Genomic DNA, 25,126 nt, shown 5'->3' with positions numbered 1-25,126 from the left:
AAGTGTATTTTATACATGTGTGAAGTTTCATAATGAAGCAATTGTATAGTTGATACAAGGTAATTTAAGACGATTTTTCTTTTCATAATACCCAATACAGACATAGACACACAGTCAGCTAGATTTCCTCTTTCTTTTTCTTTTTCATATCCAGCAACTTTCTGGGAATTTTTCTTTGATGTTATGTCTCCTGATAATTTGTCTATCACATTTGTTTTCCTGGGTGACAGTGGTCCTTGGGAAGCATGGACCAAGGGTAATTTGGTGTGTGTGTGAGTGTGTGATATTGAGATAAATGAATGGCTCTTATAGGACTGTGTAATGCATATTTATTTTATGAACCAACAAAGTGTTCAGTAGCATAGTTTAAAAATATTATTTTCTTCTTCTCGCTTCCTGGGTAGAAATAATCATGAATACATGTGAAATGTACACAAAATTATGTTATATCAAGTATTAAATAATAGTGAACTATCCAAAAATATTTGCTGTTAAATATTAATTGCATTAATCATTTTTGAAGCATTTAAGCAATAATTCATCCATCCTCACAGTAAATGTCCTTTCTAACAGGAGGATATGAACCTTAACGAAGAAAAGAAGGCCCCTTTACGAAACAAGGATTTTACCACCAAGCGTGAGATGGTTGTCCAGTATATTTCTGCTACTACCAAATCTGTAAGTAGAGTCACTTCCCAGGCACCAAGAGAATGAGCTTATCTGTTTACTTAACAGTTAACAAAGCTCAGCTCTTTAAATTTTTGACTATGTACACTCATATTGTCAATTAAGGAAATGATATGTATGCACTTTTACATATTTTGCATATATATCTCAGTACTGACCTGTTCATTAGACACAAGAGATCCATTATTATAGACAAGAGACTAATATAGAAATCTCTTGACAGAATCTAGTGAATTTGAGGGCAGAGGTTTTATGCTGTCGCTAAAAATTGGCAGTGTTTGCTGGTATTCCACCTACTATACATATTGTTACATGAAAATTTCAGATTTTGAGGGAGAAAACACAAACAGCACTGCCACCTTTAATTAAGTTTACATTTAATCATGTAATTTTTAGGAATGTTTTTCATATTTTGCTTTGTTGTTTTGAGCAAACTGTAAGCTGGTTAATAATTGGTGTGATAAAGCTCACCTTAATATAAAGGAAAGCACACACCAGGAACTTTAATCAAGTCTGTATGAATTTCAAAACCTAAACATATGTTTCATTGAAAGAATTTGATGTCAGCAAAAAAAACCTACAACTTTAATAGAATTGTTTTTTTTTTTTCTTGTTACCCTTCTAGGGCTCTTTAAAAAGTAGCCTTCAGATTTGAATTTTTGTAGGAAAAATTGTATTTTTGATATGACAAAATGTATCTCTTGTGTTTTTGAAACGAACTTTACCTGTTCAGATTCCATAAAATCATTGTATGCATGTGTGCATACACACATATTCATACATACACATATGTAATTTATATGTACGTGTATGAGTATATTATATATCTGTATCTGTACACATACCTTTAAAAAAAGTATTTTCAGTTTAAAACATTGACCACTGAAGAAAACGTCCTTCATTGTAAAAGTATATTTTAACAATATTTGGCTATGTCATTCATACTTTTTAGTACACTAATTCTAGTAGCAACTACTGAATTTTGTAATTGTATTGATTCTATATTGTACTTTTGGCAAGCTAAATCTGAATGCTGAACTATTTAAACATAATGCATTTCAGCTCTGCCAGAGCAGAGCAACAGCATGTTTTTTAATTAGGCTCTGGTATCCTAGGGCAGAAATATGTTTCAAGTGATAAGGAAAATTTGCCATGAGCATCATTTTCAATAGAATTAGGTGATGCATAGGGTTTTTACTCTGAAATTCTGATGAATCTTTTCTCATTTTTGCACTCAAGTTATTGTTCCCAGTAAAATGCTTTAGGAAATGCAGGGCATATATATTCAGTGTTGTTTTTCAAATGCTTAAAGGCAAGTATACTAGCAAATCTATATAACTAGATCTGAGTACAAAGTGGAGATAATATATGACTAATCATTTGGTGTTTTAATGATAGAATTTGTTAGTGTCTCTGGCTCATTTGTTGGTGTTGTTTGAGTAAGTGGGACTGACTATAATGAAGATTATATGATGTTCTCATTCCGTGACCTTTGGATAATTACTCATTATCTATGCGCAGCATAGCTTAATTTATATTTATATGGTGTTCTCTTCAACACACCAAAGAAATGTACACTTTGAATTATTATACTTATTTTCATATTGAAATCAAAAACCATTGGCTGAGGCTCTAGCTTAGCATGAAGTGCACCTGTCTAACCTATTAAGGCTCTGGATTCCATCTAACACTGGAGAGAGATTGGGAGGAGGAAATGCAGAAAGGTGGAGGAAGGGAAGAAGCTAGATAACAGCTTATTTTAACTGCTTAATTCAGATGATAGAAATGGAGTATTTCTTATAAGACATGAAATTTTCCATTTTAAGTAGCCATTAAATTAGTACTACTGATTGGATGGCCCTTATTTGTCTCCTTCAGCATACTTGTTACTCTTCTTTCTTTCACAAGAATTCCAAGATTATATTTTTTTGCTATTATTTTTCATGGGCCAAATATTTTCATGGAAGAGTGCTTGTTGACAAAGAGTGTTTTGAAGTTTTCTCACCTTGGAGAGACATTAATTAGTACTGTTTTCTGTCATTAAAACTATGAAAATTGTTTATGTAATTTCTCTTTAAAGATAAGAGGGATGCCATTCAATAAGTAACAACATTCAAAACGAAATAATGCTTGTACCTGTTCATCATTGTGACAGTCAATTTTGCACCAATTATCTCTGAATGTGTGACTGTTGGTCTGTGTGGAGCTTAAGTTCCTGCCCTGCTATCTGGCTTTCATTAGGTGTTAAATTTGCTTTGCCTGCCTTGTACATTTTTACTCTTTTTAATTATATTCATATACCCATTAAAGATATTTCCTCATTTAACGCAGATATGATACCTATCATGTTATAAAAAGGCTTTGTAGGTAATCAAAGATCTCATCTGAATGCATAGCCAGTGTTAAAGTGAAAAAAAATGTTCCATAGTTACATGTAAGATATGGGAGGACTACAGTTAAATTTTAATGTAAAATTTGTTTTCCCCTTTAAAGAACTGCATTGTTCTTTTATATGAAATTTTAACAATGAAAAAAATGAGCTCAGTGAGGAATAGCCATCGTGTTCCTGGGAAACGGCACTAAAAGATGATGAAGCAACACACAGACATGTGTCAGAACCTGTTTCTAAAACAAACAAGTCTGGTATTACATCATTAATTTTGTTACAATAAGAGTATATTAAGGAAACCACAAGTTGATGTTATAAAACTATTGTTTGTTCATCCCCACACACTTAATGTAAAGTCTTATAGTAGACACTTTTGTGTACTAAAGTAATAGTAGATTGAGTAACTCAGTGATGAGTGAACTTTAAATAGGTATGTGGAGAACCTAGTGTGCTTTTATTGCTCTGGGAGCCAAATGCATGTTATTGTAGGAGGTGCGGTTCTAGACCTGACCTAAGGGAGTTGGCCTGTTATATAGTTACAAATAACAAAGAAGATTGTATGGTTTTTAAGTGCCATTGCAGAACTGGCAAACAAGCTGTTGGTATTGTTAAAGCTGCCCTACTGATTTATAACCCAGAAAGAGGCACATAGTGCTGGGGATTTAGAGAAGATCTTGAATACAACTAACAACATATGTAGACACATTCATGAGGAAACATTATTTACTAGAGTCCTAATGTTAGTGAACTTCATGCCATTGTCCTTGTGATAATATGAAGGAAGTAGTTTACTTCTAATTTTAATTACTATTTATGAAATTCAGATTTTAGAACATGTTAGGTTACACATTTGACAACATGTGAGGCATTGAGAGGGATAATTGTTCCAAAAAACTCTTCAATAGTACATAATCCAAAATCATTATATCAATTTTATCTATAGGTTTGTAGACTTAACCAATAAAACATTTAGTTGAAAGTTGTAGTACACATGCAAATACATCTGTATTTATTGTGGCTGTGTTGTCGCCATCATCAGATACTTTTCCTCGGGTCCTTTTCTTTTATGGACTGGGTAACATGAAACAGTTGAACCCAGATATGACCAAACTATTTTCTCCTTGCTTCTCTTGACTAATCAATCAAATATCTTTCTGTATGTGCTTTAGCTAAATTAAATCATTTTGCAGTCCAAATGAATCATTCAAACAGGCCTTCAGTGGGCTGCATTTTAGTTGTTTCACTGACTATGAACCTGTCTTAATTGTTAACACAGACTCTCATTCTTTTTTTTTTCTTTTTTTGTCTCTTGTCTGTGCTAAAGAAACAAGGGACAAATATAACCTCAGTCTTTTTTGGCGGGAGGAAATATAAACAATATATCTTCCATTTCAGATGACTGTTAGTGGCACCAAAGAAGCTTTTATTCATCTAAATAATCACTGACTGAATTTTTAAGGAACTTGCTTTGCGGTTTGGAGACTTGTGAATTTCTCTGAAATAATTTACTTGGAAGCACCATTATCGTTTTGTATCTTGTAATATCTTAGATGAAGATACTTACTTAACTTTCAATTAAATTTGTTATTTGTTTTAAAAGCACTACCTGAAAAATATAACACATATTGATAATAAATGTTCTCACATCAATGGTTTTGAATAGTAAATTTGCTCTATTGGTACACTGCTTGATATTCAAGCATGGGAATCTGATAACAGTGATTTGACTTACATTTGGATTTTGGCATAAGATTATGTTTGTGTTGGAGTTTCCTCTTGTTTTCTTAAACACAATCCTAGAAATTGTCTCATCTCTTCAAATTTCTGACTCTTTCCTTGCATTTTTATGGATGAATTACATTGTTTGTTTTCACATCATATAGAAAACTCTGATTTCATACTTAGAGAAATAGGATGACAATAATAACAAATTTGTCTTATAATTTAAAAGTATAAGTTAAAATGGTATTATACATTTTAAATTTATAACAATATAAAATATTCAGCTTTCAAATAAAGTTGATTCCTAAACTTGATGCATGACTTTACATCAACATTTGTACTTTAAAATAACTTATTCTGACCATAACACTGTATTTTCCATAGCTAGGAAAGAAAACAAGAGCAATATTTGGAATAAATTTTCCACTGATAATTTCTTTGAGGGGCTATGAATGGGGTAATATTTGAGTGTATATTGCTATTACATTTTATATTTAGACTTTTAATGCATGGAAAACCTCTTAAAGTACTGATTTTTAAAAATTCCAAATCATTATTTATACCTATGAGTAGACTATATGTTTTTAAATGGCACACATTAATATTGGTATTTTTCTTCACCTCAAGATCTAAAGCATTAAATGTGTCGCTAGAGTAGGCCATTGACTAATTTACTAAACACTTAACTTCTGTCAAAGCTTCTAATTACTAATATTATTGCTGTTTGTTTTTTTCACACCATAACCATTCTCTGTTGACCACTGCATGCAGATAGTTGGAAGTAAAGTTATGGTAAGTACAAAAGAAGTATTTTACCCTTAGTATTAAATCTTTGTTTTGGAGATTTGTGTTTTTTGCATGCAATAATTAATGTTTGATTTTCCCAAAGTGTTTAGCTAAATATTGCAATCAATTATTTAAAATTTAGCTAAGTTAAGTACTTTCTTAAAGTTTTGGGATATGTTTTAAAAATAGAATATGCCTGGGTTTTCTTGAAGGTTTTCTTTTTTCCCTTGGAAAATTACATGTCTGCCATTTTAGATAACTTGGGTGAAATTGAAAGTGTGTGCTGTATGTTGTTTATCATTAGAGCATGTAGGGGTATTTTTCAAGTATGGTCTTCTGTTTACACAAATTCTTATAATGATGTCTTACACACACACACACACACACACACACACACACACACACACACACACATCAAACCAGTTAGGATACCCAAAGACCTGTTTTTGTTGGATGGTATATATTGGCTCTGACTTTTTATGAGTAATGTTTCACTGGACTTCACATATTAAGTAGATATGTTAAAATTATCAGTTTATGTTTTAAGTCTTTTGGTGCTACCATTTAAGGGTTTTGTACTTAAAGTATTGCAGTTACAATATATCTCTTAACAATCCAGAAATTACCCGTATCATATTTCAGAGTTGTTTGTAATTACTTTGCCTTTTTTTTTTTTTTTTTTTTTTTTACTTTGTCTTCTTGAGTGTATATCATTTCTTTGGAGAATAGAGTATGAAGCATCTTTAAAAATCAGAGAATAATGATGCATTTAGCCTAGTGGATGTGTTTAATATTTACTTTGCCTTTAAAAGTTCCTTATTTATTCCCTCCTTTCCTCTCTCTCCATGGGAGATGCTGCATTTATCTGTGTGTATATGTGTACATGTGCCATGGCACATGTGTAAAGGACAAAGGACAACTCCCACAAATCAGTGTTCTCCCTTCACCATGGGATATAACTCAGGTTGTCAGGCCACTGAGCAGTCTTTCTGATCTTATACCTCCATTTTAAAAAGTCATCTTTAGCTCTGCTCCTGTCTTTATCCTGACAGGAACTGTAGAAGGAGTGGTGGGCTGCGGCTAGCTTAGCCCCGGAAATAACAACACAAAAATTGTATTCTTTTAAACACTGCCTGGCCCATTAGTTCCAGCCTCTTATTGGCTAATTCTCATATCTTGCTTTAATCCATATTTAATAATCTGTGTAGCACCACGAGGTGTGGCTTACGAGGAAAGATTTTAACCTGCGTCTGTGTTGGGTGGGAGAATCATGGCAACTGCCTGACTTGGCTTCTTTCTCCCAGCATTCTGTTCTGTCTACTCCACCCACCTAAGGGCTGGCCTATCAAATGGGCCGAGGCAGTTTCTTTATTAACCAATGAAAGTAACTCCTCCATCAAGGAACCCTTGACAGTTCCTAATGACATTTTTTCTGGAATCAAGCACATACTAGCTTTTAACTAGAATACTATTTCTTCTTTGGTGGCCCAGCAAGTATCTAAGTTCCATTGAAACTTTCATTGTTGCAGGAAGAAGCTGTCTCATGTAAGTCCTTCCGTCCACTAGCATCATGTTTTTAACATTTTAGAAAACCTCTTGCTTGTTTCTTTTGCCAATCAACACAGCTTTTGCTTTCAAGAAACTGGCTCTAAAGGGAAAGAAGATAGATGACAACAGTCAGGTGTACAGAACAGAGAGGGATCCCAAAGAAGCTGTATTGTCATGGCAAAGGCAGAGACTGTGCATGAGTCCTAGAGTGTTCTGAAAGGTGATGTTTAGAGATACGTGCTATGGTTAGATCCAGAGTATGTCTTTCTTCATGGCCATTTTCTGATCTTGCATCTGCTTCTCACATTTGTGCTGTCAGCTTCTGCTGCAAAGGGAGTAAACTGTAGGAATCCCTTCTATAGGAAATGAGGAAGGTGTAATTTAAAGTAGAGGTAGGAGGGATGCATTATGGTAATTTTATTGTCCTAATTTTACTTTATTTTATTTTTTATTTTGCAGCTAAAGAGAGAGATGAAACAATATATAAAATCATTCCAGTTAAAAGACAACTTCAAAGGGTTTATGTGTTATGGGCTCACTAATCTTCAAAAGGTGGGAGGAGTATTTTTGCGGTAAATAGGCAGATAGAACTTTCATAGAGATGCTATAGACAGTAGATTTCTCAAATCACCAAATTAAGTATTGTGGTTACTTAGAGATTTTAACATTAGTTGAAACATGAGTGCTGAAAGAGCCAGAATGAAATTGGAAAGATGGGATATACAATGAAGTAGGTCTGCATGGCCTTTTTTTTTTCATTCTCTAACACTGGTTGCAAGCTGAAATAGTAGGCCCTGCTGCTGATTTTTCTGTTTTTACCATTGCTGTTGCTTTTCATTTTGCTTTAAAAAGCAAACCTGAAAGTTACCTGATATTGGGACATAGCTACAACTTCATCTCCAGGTCATACTGATTCTAGCTTTGTGACTATTCTGCATGTACTCACTTCACAGCTTTTGTATGAAGCCTTTCTTTATTCTGATTCCCCAAACCACATACCATTTCCACTTGATACTTTATTGAAATTCCTGTAGCTCTTTCTTTTACACATGTTGTTTCTTTCTATTTGGTAATTCCTAGTACTTTATATATTCACTAAGGGATTTTAAAAATGACATCCCTATTTTACTTTATAGTAATTAGCATACTTGAAGAGTAGCCTCTAGCCTTTATCATCGTTTGGGTTTGTATTTCTGTGTCCGTAGGACAGAGTCTATAGTTTGTGAAAGTCATATATTCATAAACAAATGGGTTCGGTTTCAGACTATGTTGCATAGGGCCTGTATGACCTTGAGTCCTCTGACTTCCCATTGTGAAATGAAAATACTAAGTTCAGGATAGGTTTCAGTGGGCTATTTGTATTTATTATATTCAAAATAGAACTAAACATGTCAATCCTAAGTCCAGTTTATCCTTTTATTAACTATAATAGTTATGTAAACATTATTTGAAAAATATAAAGCACATCAATTACATTGTAAACTGAAATTAAGACCATGAAGTATTTTTTTTTCTCTAAGCATACAAAATATATGCTGTTTATAGGTTTAAGAGTAGAAATGCAATTATTTCTCGATCAAGAATAGTGAGAAGGCTGGACAGTTATGGTGTACGCCTTTAATGCCAGTACTTGGGAGGCAGAGGCAGGTGGATAACTGTGAGTTTGAGGCCGCCCTGGTATATACAGATTGAGTTCCAGGACAGTCAGGACTGTTAATACAGTGAAACCCCGTTGGGGGAAATTCCCCCCTCCAAATAAAAAAAGAAAAAGGTTGAAAGGATTTTGCTGAATGTTAGAAGAAGACTTCATCTCTTTATTGGAAGCCAGGTGTTACTTGCTGTGGGTTATTGCTGGGCTTTGAGAAAAAAGTAAAACAACAGAAGCAACATCAACAAAAACAATAGAAACATCCTATGAGGTCACAAGTTACTACTGACACGTTTATTTTAAAGGGTCACTAAAATAGTTGACGATTTTCTATAAATTCTTTCTATGAAGTGAAAAGATGAAAGTTGTCGAGAATTTGGAGTAAGATAGAGGTGGGACTGAATGATGACTTTGGGGGCTTCTAGTTCTAAATAAATATGGTCAAACTTTGTGAATCAAAATAGTTTTTATTGCATAGTAAAATATCTTACAAGGCATATTTAGAAAACAGTTAAAATGACTGACTTTATTTTATTGCAAGCCAGGAATAGTTTATCCATATACATAAAAGTAAGCATAGAGCAAAAAAGGAACAATTGACCTGATTATAAAATGATACTTTAAAAATATAAATATAATGATTAGACCTCATAGGGTTAAACATAAGGCAATTTAATATAAGTAGTTCAGTGCCTAGGGCAAAATGGGCACTTTAGGAATGTTAGTTTTACCTCTGAAAGGACCAGAATTTAAATAGCTGACTTATGGCTAGACATGCTGGTGAAGGCATTCAGTTTCAGAACATACGACACAGAAGCAGGTGAATCTCTGAGTGCAAGGCTGGCCTGGTCTATATATCAGGCTCCAGGCCAGCCTGAGCTACATAATAAGACCCTATATCAGAAAAAAATAAATCAATAATTTAACATGCATTCATTCTCTCTTAACAGTGTGGTGACAGGGTCTCATGTATCCAAGGCTGGCCTCGTATTCCTCATCTTCCTTCAATAACCTTTACATACTGCCATTACAAGCATATCCTGCTGCACCCAAATCCTTTATTTTTTCAACCCAGAGTCACAGGTATCTGTTATATACCAGGCAATATTCTTGGAATTATTATAGGAGCCCCTGACCATAATGCCTGACTTTGACTTCTAATACACACCCATATTCAGAAAAAAGGACATAAAATACACGAAACAAGAAGAATGAATTTCTTTTCCTGCTTATGCTAAAATTGGTAGGAGAGAGCAAGTCTCATTCCGTTTCCACCTTTCCCATAGCAGTGTTATTATTTAGAGAAAAAATGAAACAAAAGCCTGGAAATGTGTGTATAGACCTTGGCCTTCAGGCTCCATTTAGGGAAATGGCAGGTCAGCGTTTCTCGTGAATGAATCATTCCCACTCACTCTTCCTTGGCAGGACCTGTAAAAAGCTAGAGCTAAGAACCACAATTTAAATACACAGGTCCTAATTTCTAGGACTCCTTGTACTGTTAGCATGATCAACTATACAGGTTGTACTCATGGAGCTAACATTTTAGTTGGGGAAACATACAGTAAGACACATATCAAATATTATGGCAGGTCTTGGAAAGTGCTATGGAGGAAAAAATGTAAAAAAAAAAAAGAAAGATGAGAAAGCACAGTGATCAGGTATGTCCTGTTTTAAATAGACAAGCTAGTAAGCAAGTGAGAATTCAGGGGAAATGGAGAGAGCCATGCGGATATCGACAGAAGAACTTTGCAGTCTGACATAATGCCAAGTGCAAAGGCCTTGGGGCAGAAATGTTCACGGAGTTTTTGAGGAAATGAATGGAGGGCACTATGGGTAGGTAGCATGGTATGGGCAAAGGACAGGAATGGGTATTTATTAACAATGCAAAGAGCTAGTTCAAATGGATGAAAACACATTTAGACATAGCTAGTTGTCCCCAAACTTGGAAAGGAAAGCTACGGTCATTTTAGGAGAGCTGTATGAATAGTCATTGGGGAGTCCTGGGTGTTTTTTGAGACTTAGAATGACAGAATTGAGGCTTCTGCTGGAGAGGACTCACAGTAGTAGACTTTGCAGAGGTTAGAGACCGAGGACAGAGAGCTCAAGCAAGTGGTTTCTGCAGTGGTATTGTGACCGAGTTGGAATGTTTTTAGTAGGAAGCAAATGGAGGGTATAAAGGAGAGAGTAAGGAAGGCTGGATATGAACTATATCCGCCTCAGCAAATGAATATAAAGGGCAGAAGAGATGTGTGCCTCAATAATGACTGAAATTTCAAGCGTTACTGATTAAAATGACGCGAACATTCATACAGAAGTCAAGAGCAAGACCAAGTTTGGAGTTCAAGATGATGAGTTCAGTTAGATACGTAAATCAAGGAGAAATAGCTAAGATCACAAAAGCAGAAGTAAAGTCTGACCATGCAAGGACATTTTTTAGTTTTTAAGCATTAACAGAGTGATTTTTAAAATGGGACTCACTGTTGCAGATTCTGGCTTTTACTATTTAAAATATACTTTCTGTACCTTTCTGATGAGAAAAGATCAGTTATCATTTGAATTTCGTTCACTGGCTCATAAACTGTAGCCCAACTATCTTTACTAAGTCAGGAGTACTGTGTGTATGTTTCAGTGACTTGGTGGATTAGCATAGAGAACAGCAACACATATTTTGCAATCTGGAGTATTGTCTTCCAGATAGGCAATCTTAAATGTTTAAAAGCTCTTACTTTTTACATTTTGTAATCTTTATAAATAATCTCAGTCCAAAGGACAAGCTCATCATAGTGAAGGCTCAATACAAGTGTCACTTTTGCCCATAATCAGGATGTGAGAATTGTTTTCATTAATTGAGTGATTTATGGGGTTTTGTTCCAAAAGAGAGCCTAGTGGGTTTCTAGGATCAGGATGATAAAGAAAGTAATGCAGAAGTAGCCATAGGAATTCAAGGCCAAACCTGAAGTACAGTGTGAGACCCTGTCAACAGAGCAAGAGACTGAGTGATTGCTTTATGGCCAGTTTCTAAGTACGTTCAAATGTTCTTGCTATGCACCTGGATGTAAACCAACTATTACTAGTAGTATCCATCAAATACCACTAAGCATGGCAGTATGTTTTTGTGAACTGTTGAGCTGCTATTCTATTATAAGGTGAATTTTTTGCTAGATTCTTAACAGGGTCAGGCCTTAATGATTACTTTATGTTGAAATTATACTTGTGTCATACCAATTATTTGAATCTATCCTGTGAAGAACAATTAAATCTTTCTTTTCTCTCTTTTTCCCTTTCTATAATTAGGTAGTCCAGAAGGGGGAGACAAAACACTGATTATTGGAGTTTAAAGTAGTTACTTCATGATGACAAAACATTGCTTTCTTATACTCCAAGTTTATTGTGTTTTTCTAACAGATTTAGACATTGTAGAATAGTTGCTACTGTAAAAGATTTAGTTTTGATGGTGGTAACAATCTTATTAAAAATCTAAATTCAATCAGAATAAAAATAATCAATGCCATTATTTTTAACTATAAAGTAGAGAAACTCATTTGTTTTTAAGATGAAAAGAAGACCCGAGACTATTGAATGGTGGCATATAATAAGTGATCTTTTAAAGAACTGCACAAACACTATTAAAGTACTCATTTTGGTCTTCACTAATTTCACGTTTATTACTTCAGTGACCAGCTACTTTCTCCTTTTCTAATGTTTTAACAGTATGCAAGCTGGCTTGTGTATTAGTCTTGTTTTGGGTAAGGGTATACAGGGTCTGGAAACTTGGCTCAGTGGTAAAGCATTTGCCTAGCTGGTTTACGAAAACAAGATAGCAAAACCCAAAATATCAAGACAAAGATATCTACATGTATTTTGAAAGATTATTCATTACTTAAACCTATTGGCACCATTACAAATCTATTCTTATCATGGAGGAGCTGCTGCATTCTAGGGGAGGAAATGCCTTTTTACACCTGTTATTTTGGGGGCCTGAAAGATTGAGAAAGAATGATCTTTGTGTTTTTGGAGTAGCCATTTGTAAACTGGCAACATTGATGCATGTAAACAGATGATACTATAGAACTTCAGTGGGAGAAAAAAGTGCAAAATTACTGGTGCATTAGGGACCAAAAATACACACTGAGACAATTCCATTTCTATCATTGGCCTATAGTTTTTGAAGCCATTGTTTTCTATGCTAAAAGAGATAAAACATAGTCCTTTTGAGTTTCATATCATCCATGTTCACCTATCTTTTGCACTCTTGACTTTTATAATTAATTTCAATTAAATATTACTTTTGTTTAATTAATATTTAATTAAAATATGAGTGCTGAGAAGGCAAGGGCCATGTTTTTAATATACCTTAGACATTTTCAAATACGTTGGGCTCAAACAGCAATAAAATAATTAGTATCCCTCTGTTCAATCACTGAATTCTTATAGCTCCACTGAAGTTGAACTGCTTATGAACTGAAATCAGAAGACTGCCAGTAATTTTATAAAGCTTCTCAAGAACAGTCCTCATTCTTTGGAAATTAAGTTCGGCATCATAAAAGTCTTTTTTTCCACTTAGAATATAAATAAAAAATTTAAGTATCTTTCTTCTTGATAACTTTTCTGCTACACTGAAGAAAGTTGCTCATTATAACCCATGAACTCTCTTAGGGCACTTGAAGGCTCAAGTGGATGTTCAGCTTCTTCTAATTCAAGTTCTCCTGTTAGATCTGTCTACAGATTGGGGCCTCAGAATTGTTAAGTATTCATTTATAACCCATTCTGTCTCCAAGTTCTTTCTCTTGTTTTACTCAGAGTGTAGACGTGTCTATGAAAGTGTTCTTCCTCAGTTTAGATGTGGGTGAAAAATATTGAGAAGGGTCCACCCTCTGCTTCATTCTTTTCCCATTATCCAACATTCTCTCAAAATAGATCATCACATCAGCTAGAAGTATCCTGATTGTTCCCTTAGAATTTTTCTCCAATTGTGTTTGCTCACAGCATATCGTATACAGTGAATCATACTTCCAGGAAACCTACCATACAAAAGGAATGCTTAATGCAGAAATCGTAACAGTTGAACAAAGGGATGCCTAATTCTTTTATTTCTGTTACAGCCTAAAGTATTTAAATTATGTGTAATGCATGCTAGGACATTTTCCTTGTCTTCTGAGAGTTTATAAGTATTTTATTTAAATATTACTATTTAAACAAAGTTGATGTTTAACTGAACAAATTATAGCTCTTGGACTTCAAAGGCCTGTTGGCAGGGATTTACTTTTTATCCCTGAGTGACTTGAGGTAAAAGACTAACTTTTCTTTATCCTACATCTCTCTATGTATTTTGCTATACTGATGGAGTTATGAAACACTTGTAAACTGTCAAACATCCTACATAATAAGCCATTACAGTAATAACCAGTTAAAGAGATAATTCTTATGGTAGTTCCTAATACACATTTCAAGAGAAATGTGTTGAACCACAAGTGCTGGCTGATAATGCATTTATGCATTTGTTTCATTACTTAGTGTCTTCTTTAGGAGCCAATTATGCTTTTATCCTTTGTAAAATCTCACATTTTTGACATTGCTCTTTGGCTAAAGATAATGTTTACTGTCGCTTCTTTATGAAAAGGCATAAGCAACTATGGGTGTCACCCCAATCTTGCATTTAAATATGAAAATATTCATCTTTTTAAACTGTGCAGTCATGGCATCATTTGTTCACTTAGTCTGACCTTTTTGCTTATATATACTGTATAAATTAGGGATTTAATAACTTTCTAAAACTGAAGTTATGGAAATTGAACAAAAGCAAAGTTTCTGACAGTAATTTCAGATTTTTGGTAGTAGTTAAGAATTTGCCTTCTTTTAAAAAGTAATGTAAGTATAAAAGACCCAAATTCTTTTAAATACATGATTTAAAAGACTTCAAAATTTTATCTCTCTTTTGTAAGAGCAATGCAATTCTGATGAGCAAGGGGCCAGGAAGAGAGGGAAAGTGATCCAAGGGAATGAAAAATAATGTATACTGGCATATATGCACAAAAGTGTGATAATGAAACCTGCTGCTTTGTGTACTAATTTAAAAGACTGATTTAAAAAGACTAGTGTATTATCTGAAAGCTAGTGAAATAACTAAAGGGAATTGTGCTGGTTAGCCGTTTTGTCAATCTAGACACATCTGGGAAGCGGAATAGTAATCGAGTAAATATCCAAAAAATTGGCCTCTAGGCAAGTCTACAGGGTATTTTCTTGATTAATAATCGATGCTCAAGGACCCTACCCATTGTGGGTAGTGCCATCCTTGGGTAGGTGCTCTGGGGTCTGTAAGAAAGCAGGCTGAGCAAGCCACGAGGATCAAGCCAGTAGGCAGCACTTCTCCATGACCTGTCTCCAGGTTCTTGCCTTTACTTTCTGCTTTGATGATGAAATACATGAAGTATATCCTGTAAGAGGAGATAATCCTTTTCTTCCTGAAATTGCTTTTAGTTCTGGTGTTTATCACAACAACAGAAAGTAAACTTTAAAAATGACTCACAATCCTGTACCCCTTACATAAAATGCTGTTAATATTATAATGTTTATATGTGGTCATTTCTTGGCTGCATGATTATGTTATTAAAATTGTTCCTATTTTTATTGATATACTTTCAGAAATGCACATTTTCTTTTACTCCTGTAAACTGATAAAGATAATTTTGGTAGATTAAGTATTTGATAACAAAGTAGTATTGTAATAAACCCAGGCACCCTCAGGGGTCCCTTAATTATAGTTACTGAAAACTCAATATCCAGAAACAAAATTCACCTTGTGTGGTTGTGGCATGATTTTATCTTTAGAAAAATTGAATATTTGAGTAGTTTGGTCCATTTTAAAATGCACTTTCCAGTATAGTTTGAGAAAACTGATGAAAAATAGCCATGGTTTCTAGCCTATTGTTGAATTAAATTAATACATACATTGCCATCAGTATGTGAAACAATGCTTAGTATATATTTTCTCAAATTGTTAATTATTCATATTTACAAGGCACAAGTAATTTGGAGACAAATCTAGTGGTATGGGGTCAATAAGTAGTAGCAGAAATTCATCAAAGAATTTCACAAAATTTGGCAAGCTCCACCTTTCTATGTTTGTGGGTAGGGCACTGCTGAGTTACTATTCCAAATGTAGCAAGGTTTTCATTTGGAAAAATTACTTGTATTAAACAGATGACTAGGCTGAAATTGCTGCTAAAACAATTTCATGCTTTTGTTTTTAATGTAGTCCAATTATAAACTGTCAAATCAGATTGTATGTGCGTACACAAGTGCGCAGTTCTAATTTTATTTTTTGAGTTATCACATTTCAGGAAGTTGATTAAAATCGCCCAAAATATTTTCTAAGCTTTTTGTGTATAACAAATGAACCATTTTTGAAATGAGTTAAAATGAGTTTGGAATTTTGGCAGATAATGCTTTGATTAAATGAATTGATTAATAATTCTATAGTTACCCATTTTGTTTGTTTTATGAATATGTAATGAACTCTCTGCCAAATTTTCTTATTTGCTCTAAGGCATATAGTCACTGTAATACTCATATAGCTCTTACTCATTCTCATGTTAAAACATTATATTATACTATATTTGCTCATTCATTCTTTTTCTTATTTCACTTTTTTCATCTTTTGGAGTTTTTGTTATTGATTTGTTATACTTCAGCCTTTCATGCTTAAGCATGCATCACCAAAGAGCAAGGGTCTTCTCCAATGTGAGCAATGGATATGATCAAATTTGAGGTTTGTTTTTTTACTGATGTGATGTTGTTATTCAACGAGGGCCAATTTTTACATTTCCCTAGCTATCTTAATACACTTTATAATTATATTCTTATAGTACAATTGAAGATCAAACTTATTGTCTAAATCTTCCTCATCTTCTTCAATCTAGAGGAGTTTGGATGCATTTGAATAGTTTTTGTTAACACTTTGAAGAAACCAGTTCAGTTATTTTGCACAATGTTTCTCAGTCTTGATTTTTCTTGTTTCTCCACGACTAAATTCAGAATAAATATTTTTAGTAAGGATGCTATATAGGTAATTCTTGGCTTCAGAGCATCTCATTATGAGGCATGTGGCTATCTGGCTGCCTCATCATAAGGGCTGAGGAAGTGACCTCTATATTTGAAATTAATAAGTGATAAATAAGATGATGTTTTGAGACCATGTAAGTAACCTGTTTCTTAGCAACATTTTGTATACTTTTCACACCTGTGGAAAAATTTTTGCTCCAAGTCAGTTATTGCTTGCTTTGTTACAGAATGATTTTCTGATTTTGACTTTATGCATTTGTTATGTGACCTTCTTCTATAAAATAGGATATTATTAGCCTCTCTTTCTGTTTGAATTAAAAAAAACATTATTCTCTCATAGATTGTTCATTTAAATTCATTTGCACAGCTTATTGATAGTCTATGAAAACCTTTCAGGTTTTTATTAAAAATAACATATAAAGAAATTAACTAAGTGACATATGTTTAGTTTGTAATGTATATTATTTTTAAATCCTCTTTAATCCAGAGACCATTCTGTTCTTCCCCTACAGAAAACATTTGACAAGTACAACACAACTTGAGGTAGCCAAAGACTCAACTTGAAATGTTAATTTATTGCAGTTATGTTTGGAACCTATATTGATCACTGCAAAATCATTTTGAATATTTTAAGTATTAAATTCTATTTTCCTTTTTGAGACAGGGTCTCTCTATGTAATCATGGTTGTCCTCAAATTCACGATGTTGTCCAGAGTGACCTCAAAATCACCAAAATCATCTTGCCTCTGCCTACCGGGTGCTGGGATTAAAGGACTGTGTCTCCATGCCTGACTAAATTCTAGTTTTAAAACCAGGATTTTATTAAGATTTGTAGTTGGCTTACAAAATAATGGATTTCACTATGTCATTTCATACATACATACATACATATATACGTACGTCACACATATACCCCTTGTTCATCACTCTGTTTCTGGTCTCTTCTGTCCTCCAAATAGTTCCCCATATGTTTTCATGTTACTTCTCTCTCTCTCTCCTCTCTCTCTCTGTTATGTGTGTGTGTGTGTGTTGTGTGTATAAACTATTTGTTAATATAGATTCTGCATGAGCGAAAATATGTAAAACTTTGCTTCTTGCCACCATTACTCTCTTATGTTTCTTCCCATTAGATCTTCTACTTTTGTATCTTATTCTTATTTATATTTATACATACTTTCCACATATGAGACAAAGACAAAGCAGTCACTCTTTGTACTTGTGATTCTGGCTTATTTTGCTTACAATGATGATCTTCAGTTAAAACTTACTTAAAAATCTTTTTTGGACCTGTGAATTCTTCCGGTAGATTACTATTGAATGAGGGTAGTTTTTAGTCATCTTCCTGTTCAAGGTTCATTACTGTCTAAACGTTAAGAAGAGTTTGTGCTTTGTATTATCAAGAAAGAATATTCAAATATCCCAAAATTTGTTTTGAAATGTAATTTGCACTGCTACTTTCTGGAATGTTGGGTAAACACTGCATTCCCTTATTCATAACTTTGCAATTTCTTCATTCGAGGCATTTGCAGACATGCTCAATAAATTCTAGAGGTATCCCCACTCCATAACTATGTTTCCAAAAGAGGCCTCTGCTTACTTCAAGTTTAGTCCAAAATTTGGAGCTCTTAATCTGTTTCCTCCATACTGATGAAAAATTACCTACCTAGCTAGTACTAGCATTTCTTTCCCTTCTAATAGAAAGTTGTCAGCATTACCTTACCCATTCAACTGTCTTATTTTTAAATCCATTCAGTTTTCGTCTTTGGGTGTCTATCTTGTGTTCTGTTTTTTGAGTTACATAATCTGAGTAATTAGGATAAAATATTTCTGAAGTTTCATTATGTAAGAATTGCATGCTGTTTAAAATAAACTAATTTTTCATTCACATTTTCTGTTTTGTTTTTTAGATTTATACTCAAACTCTTTTCCTAAAAATATTAGCTCACATTCACTATTAAGGAAATAATCACAGAAGCATAAGATAAGTGTTTTTCATGGATGAAGGTAAACATGAGATAATTCCCTTATGTAATAAACAACCCTCAAAAGTTATTTTGTTATGCAGTATTAGGGATTGAATCCATGGCTTTGTCCATTCATAGGAAGTACTCTACCACAAAGCTACTTTCCTAATATAATTTATTGATGCTTTAAAGCTTTGGGTTTAATTTTTTATGTAGAATAGCTCAAGTATAATGCTTTATTAACTGTCAAGTGGAAAGCAGTGGAATTAAAATTAAGATGTGATAAAATATATTTATTGGAATAGTTGTTTTGGTGCTGTATATGTTTATGTCTGTGTGTGGTGTATGAACATATGTGGGTGTGCATGTTTGCACTTCTGTGCTCACATGTGGAGGCCAGATGAGGACACTAAGTGCCCTGCTCTGTTATTCTCTGCTGAATTTATTGAACCTAGGGTTCCCAGTAGTTTCAACTAGATATGCCTCCCTGCTCCAATACCCCAGCCCTGAGATTAAAAGCATATACCCAATACACCTGGCTTTTTACTCAGGTCACTGAGATTTGGACTCAGGTCTTCACAGCAAGTACACTTACCAACTGAGCCAACTTCACAGCTCCTAGACTTACATTTTAAGAAAAAAATAGTAATATTGAAAGCAGAGGTATACAATTCATCAGTGATATAAATGTTCACACATATTCCCAGTTTCAAATGTGTAACTCTTCTCGGACTTTTGTTCAACTATCTAATGATCTATAAGCCCCTCAACTTCAGTATTTCTTTATGGTAATCATTTATTTAAAAATATTTATTTAGTATTTGCTGAACAAGCCAGGTATTTTTTTATAGATATTGGGATTACAGCAGGAACCAAAAAGGTTAAAAGATCCCTCAAGTTTAAAGTTTCCTTGGGCTTGTGATAGTCTAGAATGGTCATGTGTGTATTTGCTAGTTAGGTGTCAGTTCCTGTACTCTGAGATAGAATATAACATTTTATTTGAAAAAAAATATGTGGATTAAATTCTCCTAAAGTATATCATTCTCTGAAAAGGATATAATATTGAATAACAAGTGCAGAAAATCAGACCACAATGAAATCTTAGTAATTCAAGGATAAATTCTGAAATATTTTTTTTAATTCTGAAATATTGATAAGACATTCAGAACATATACCACTATACAGTGAAGGGGTGCGTGAATATGTGAGTGTGAAGATTTGCTACCCTGGATAGAAAAGCCTTGAGTGTCTGAGTTGTGACTAAAATATGACAAGGCATAAAAAAGAAGGAATTGAAGCATAAATACCAGTCATAGTCTAGTAAGAATTAGCAATTATGTATTTATACGTTGGTGGTTATTGGTTTGGTGACAAAGTTAAGGTATGTCCAGGCTTATAACTGATACTGGAACCCGTTCCTTCTTGGTTAGAGACAAAAAGAAAAACAAATCAAAACATGTAATTAAGAAGAATTTGAAGAGTGCAGTTTATTGGTGGTAACATTGACATCAATAGTATCATTGTATTAACATCAATATATCAAAGCCATTAATAACAGATGTAAATTGGAGAAGGTATGATTAGTTTTCTAGTGGTCTTTAGAGGTAGTGACTAATTGTTTCATAGTTGGGTGGAGAGCTTTTATGGTTTGTATGTAAAGTGTCCTTCAGATGCTGATGCATTGGTACATTTGTTCTCCAGCTAGAGGCATTACTTTTGAATGGTACTTATCATTTGGGAGGTGAAACTAGAGAAATTGAATTGCTGAGAAGAGTGGAGTAGGACTTACGGGTTGTAGCTTGGGCCACATTCTACCCTGAGGTCTCTGCCTCCTGATCATAGAGATATGAGCAAGCAGCTTCATGCTTTCATCACCATGGACCCAGTCATGTTTTTTCTACCAATAGCTTGTACCCGCTCATTCCATGAGCCAAAATAGATCTTTCCCCCTTAAGCTGGTTATTTTGTATATTTTGTCAAAGCAATGAGAAAGTAGACTGAAACACTAGGTATCACCATGTATAAAAAGGGCTGTGTATATCATCAGGTTAAGGAGCAAAAGGAATAAGACATAAGTCAGCTACAGGCATTGTATCTGTGAGAATTAACTGTTACATGTCAGATATTTACGTTACTTTACAATCCATAACAGTAGCAAAATTAGTTATGAAGTAGCAAAGAAATAGTTTTATGGTTGTGTGTCACCATAACACCAGGAACTGTATTAATGGGCCACAGCATTAAGAAGGTTTTAAACCATTGGTCTATAGGAATTACACCGTTGGTTAAATTGACTCCTAGTCTTCTTAGCCTTGATTCTGAGGACAGACACTGGAAATGGTTTCTTTTTTTCCATCTATAGGGAGTGTCTCTCTATATTATGGGCCTTATGCCTGTGCAACAACAAAATGTACTTGCATCTTAAGAATTTTTGAAAGCTATTGTGTGATCGTAGAGTCCGTAACACATTGGTCAGTCATTTGTCCTCAGTAACCATCCATCTGTATCTGAATGTTGTAGCCAATTTTTTAATGTAGCATGTTTACTATAGCATTTTAGATCACTGGCAAGTATAGTAGTATATTGTAGTAGACAGAGATATGTTTCAGCCTAACACCTTAAATAGACGTGTTGGAATGTGAGTGTTTTTTCCTAGATTTTTTTCCCCCTAAAACATCTCATTTCCTAGTGACTCTAGGTAGGGAGATATTTTGCTTTGTTCATCTGCTTTCTGACAGTGATTCTCATAGTCTTTATCAGTTTTCCTTGCAAATAATGGTATAGCTTACATGATTATAGATACAAAATTTTGTCATTTGATAAAAATAATACAGCAATGGGAAGAGTATATATATCATTGTAATTTATTTTTATTAAAATGTTAATAATATCCATATTAGAATCTCATTGAGTTCACTTGTTCATTGTCCACTAGTTGGAAACACACACACACACACACACACACACACACACACACACACACACACTTTGGTCTTTGATTTCTTGTTGTGGTAAGGTTGATTGGCATACAATCTAGTTCTTTTCCCTTTGGTATTTAGGAAGATGTTCTTTATCCACTAAACCATGCCTAAAACCAGTATAAAACATCAGTGTAATTATAAGCACCCCTACTTACATGAGTTAGTTAAATTTAATTTGTTGACTATTAATATTTTAAAAATCATGTAGTTTGAAACAATAGAGTGGAGATGATAATATCCAAACCAAACTTAACTGATCAATCTTTCCTAACTTTTCTAGAGTTATGCATGGGTATTTGCTATGTAGAAAGAAGATGTGATAGACAGTGGTCCATGAGTTTAGAGAACAGTGAGATATTGAATGATTGTAGAGTAAATCAACAGTTCCTTTGGAAATGTTTGCTAGACCTTGACTGCAAATGGAAAATAGTCATTTCTGTAAGATGGGCTGAATCATTGCCAGATGATCTTAGCCCTGATGAGTAGCAGTTCTTAAGATCACATCTCCAGAGTATTTCTGTGTTTGCGTTCTGGCAGGCTGTGCATTGTTGTTGGGTTTTTTTTTTTTGTTGTTTGTTTGTTTTTCAAGACAGGGTTTCAGAGGCACACATGGTGCTCTATCCACTTCTCTCCCTCCAATCTCTCTCCCTTGCTATATGTCCTGCATCAGAATTTTGGAAGGAAAGAAAAGGCAAAACTGATTTTGACAAAACATTTTTTTAGTCGTATTTTCAAAATCTTGAATATGTACGGTTCTACCACTGTAAACAGCTAAATCAGCATCAACTCAGTGGGCTTCTATCATTAGACGCATTTTCCTTTGTTGCATTCTGGTCCTTCTGCAGTCCTTTAGCTGTGATGTGGTAACAATGTTCCATTTAAATAAAGCCAGAATCTAGAAAAAAAAAAAAAAGACAGGGTTTCTCTGTAGCTTTGGAGCTCTTGTAGACCAGGCTGCTCTTGAACTCACAGAGATCTGCCTTTCTCTGCCTCCCCAGTGCTAGGATTAAAAGCATGCACCACCATCACCCAGCTTAATGTTGGTTTTAATACTAAGATTTATTGTGAGGTTAAAATGTTGGTCACTTCTTTTGTTACCACTGCAGGGAGATGACTTAACTTTTGACACACACACACACACACACACACACACACACACACACACGCCATGGTGTTTTGGAGAAAGAGTCAAAATGAGAGGAAATATTTACTGATATGTTGAAGAAACTCAACAGAAACTAGATTTTAAAAAAAAAAGCAAGAATTGTGATTTTTTTTTGGTCATCAACTGTTTGGCAGCAATAATAGAATACAGAAGGATAGGTAATTTATAAAGAGCAAAAACTTATTTTTTTCATTGTTCTGGAGGATAGTAAGTCCAAGGTCAAAGTATCAGCATGTTATGGGGCCACCTTGCTATGTCCTCTGGAGAGGGAGAATGAATTGTCGTCATATAGCAGAAGGAAAAAGGGCGGAGAGGTGAAAGGAGGCTGAATTTGCTGATTTATCATACTATCACCCATCCAGGAGGGCAGAGCGCTCATGGATCTATTGCTTAGGTAACACTACCTAACATTAGATTAGAGCAACTCTCAGAGTTCACCATGGGATCCAGAGTGACAGATAACATAGCAGTTTTCACATGGGAGACACAAACCAAACCTTATAGAGTTTCAAGTTCTCTTGGGAGACAAAGATGAAGGAAGAGAATAAAAATAAATAAATAAATAAATAAATAAATAAATAAATAAATAAATAAGAGAATGTATAGCACAGAGCCCAAGGATGGACTAGAATTAATGGAGCAAGTAGATTGAATACTACAAGAGAACAAGGAGAGGAAGATTCAAGAGAAGACTTTTCACAAGTTTGAAGAAACCTGTACATTTTTGAAGACACAGTTGAAGAAACTAATTGATCCAAGATACCATTGTACCCACAGGGCCCTTTTTACAGAAAGGTACTAAATTCTCTTGCCATCAGTGAAACTTCACACCTTTCTGTAGTGTAAAAGAAGTTATTTAGTGTGGTAGTGATCAGGAATTTGGCAGCTGCAATGAATTAACTAGCCCCTTGATAACCTCTGAAGAAGTTGCTGTCCGCCTTTAAGTGCTTACCTGATTACCAGAGAGTAATTAAAGTGCTGTGGAGACAAGGGCCTCAGGTAATTACAGCCTGGAATTACGTATATCTACGTGAATAGCTGTGACTGTAAGCAGATTTTCTGAGAGTAACCAGTGGAAGATAGGACTGATGAACAATGCCATTGTTATTTGCATAGTTATTTAACATAAGAAATAAATCCTTATAGAAGATACCTGTGAGAGGGCCCTGAGCTGAAACCCCTCTCCCTGGGCTGTGCTTTTGCCTTTGATGACACTAATCCTCTTACTTTACTCCACTCACAGTTTAATGTTTTTTTCTGCATACTAGGCTTCTTATAGCATTAGGAAGAATTGAAAAGGTAAAGGAAAAACCTGGTCAATTCAGTACATACTATTGCTAGTAAATTTTCTTTTCATATTGTCCATGCCAAATTTTGGAAAGTGTAATAATCGAGGCTAGAATGCAGACAGTAGCTTCTGTAATAAAATAATTTTTTATTATGTAGCATGAGGTAAGCCTTATTGCTTCCTTTGATTTTTATGCAAATATTTCTTTTTCATATAGTTTATACTGCTTTCAGCTGCTATTTTGGTTTGTGTACTTTAGACTGTCTCTATTCTTTCCATGATTGCCACAATAAAATAGGCAGGCAAGAAAAATTATGGGTGATTCCTGTCTCATTTCGTGTATTTGTTTCACTGGCAGTACCAAGCTTTTTGGAAACCACTGTTGTCAATGTCATGAATTTACAGTAAACCTGTGGAATTTACATATATAAAACATAGATGTCATGCTGGTGAATTCAACTTACAAGCCATGGAATAGAATTCTTGCAGTGAGGCTATTAGTTTCAGGTAATTTAAATCTCAGTGGGAACCAAGAAATGGATTTTGAACTAATATTTTTTTTGAAGTCTTCAAAGATAGGAGAGTGTAATATTTCTGTATAAAGAAGAAAACATCTGTCATTTTTAAGGTAAAAAGGTTTAATTTTAATGAAGTGATTAATAGTAATTTCAAGATTTATTTCCCTTTATAAATATTGTTTTTGTTGGTTTAATTGAGATTGGTTGAAAGATTAGGCACATTTTCAGCATACTGCCAAGTAAAATGAAACATATCTTTCAAAGTAGAAAGATTGTTAATAGGGGAAATGCAAAGTGACATGTTTTTGAGACTATATACTTGTCCTAATATAATTTATTCACCAATCCTATTCTTGATTCCAATGGTAG

The 25,126-nt window shown here is 34.2% G+C and overlaps 1 protein-coding gene across 3 annotated transcripts in view; it reads left to right on the top strand.

Moving 5' to 3' along the window:
* The window catches only part of Diaph2 (diaphanous related formin 2), a 703,438-nt gene that overhangs the window by 69,876 nt on the left and 608,436 nt on the right, over positions 1 to 25,126 (top strand). For 2 of the 3 annotated variants that reach the window (XM_057758989.1, XM_057758987.1), the window contains exons 4-5: positions 574 to 678; positions 5,570 to 5,590. In XM_057758989.1, coding sequence (XP_057614972.1) covers positions 574 to 678; positions 5,570 to 5,590 — 126 coding nt within the window. The remainder of the gene's footprint in view (positions 1 to 573; positions 679 to 5,569; positions 5,591 to 25,126) is intronic. The other variant, XM_057758988.1, reaches the window with a different exon arrangement.

The sequence above is a fragment of the Chionomys nivalis genome, chromosome X, assembly GCF_950005125.1.
Source record: "Chionomys nivalis chromosome X, mChiNiv1.1, whole genome shotgun sequence".
Taxonomy (NCBI): domain Eukaryota; kingdom Metazoa; phylum Chordata; class Mammalia; order Rodentia; family Cricetidae; genus Chionomys; species Chionomys nivalis.
This window is presented reverse-complemented; position numbering and strand designations above follow the sequence as displayed.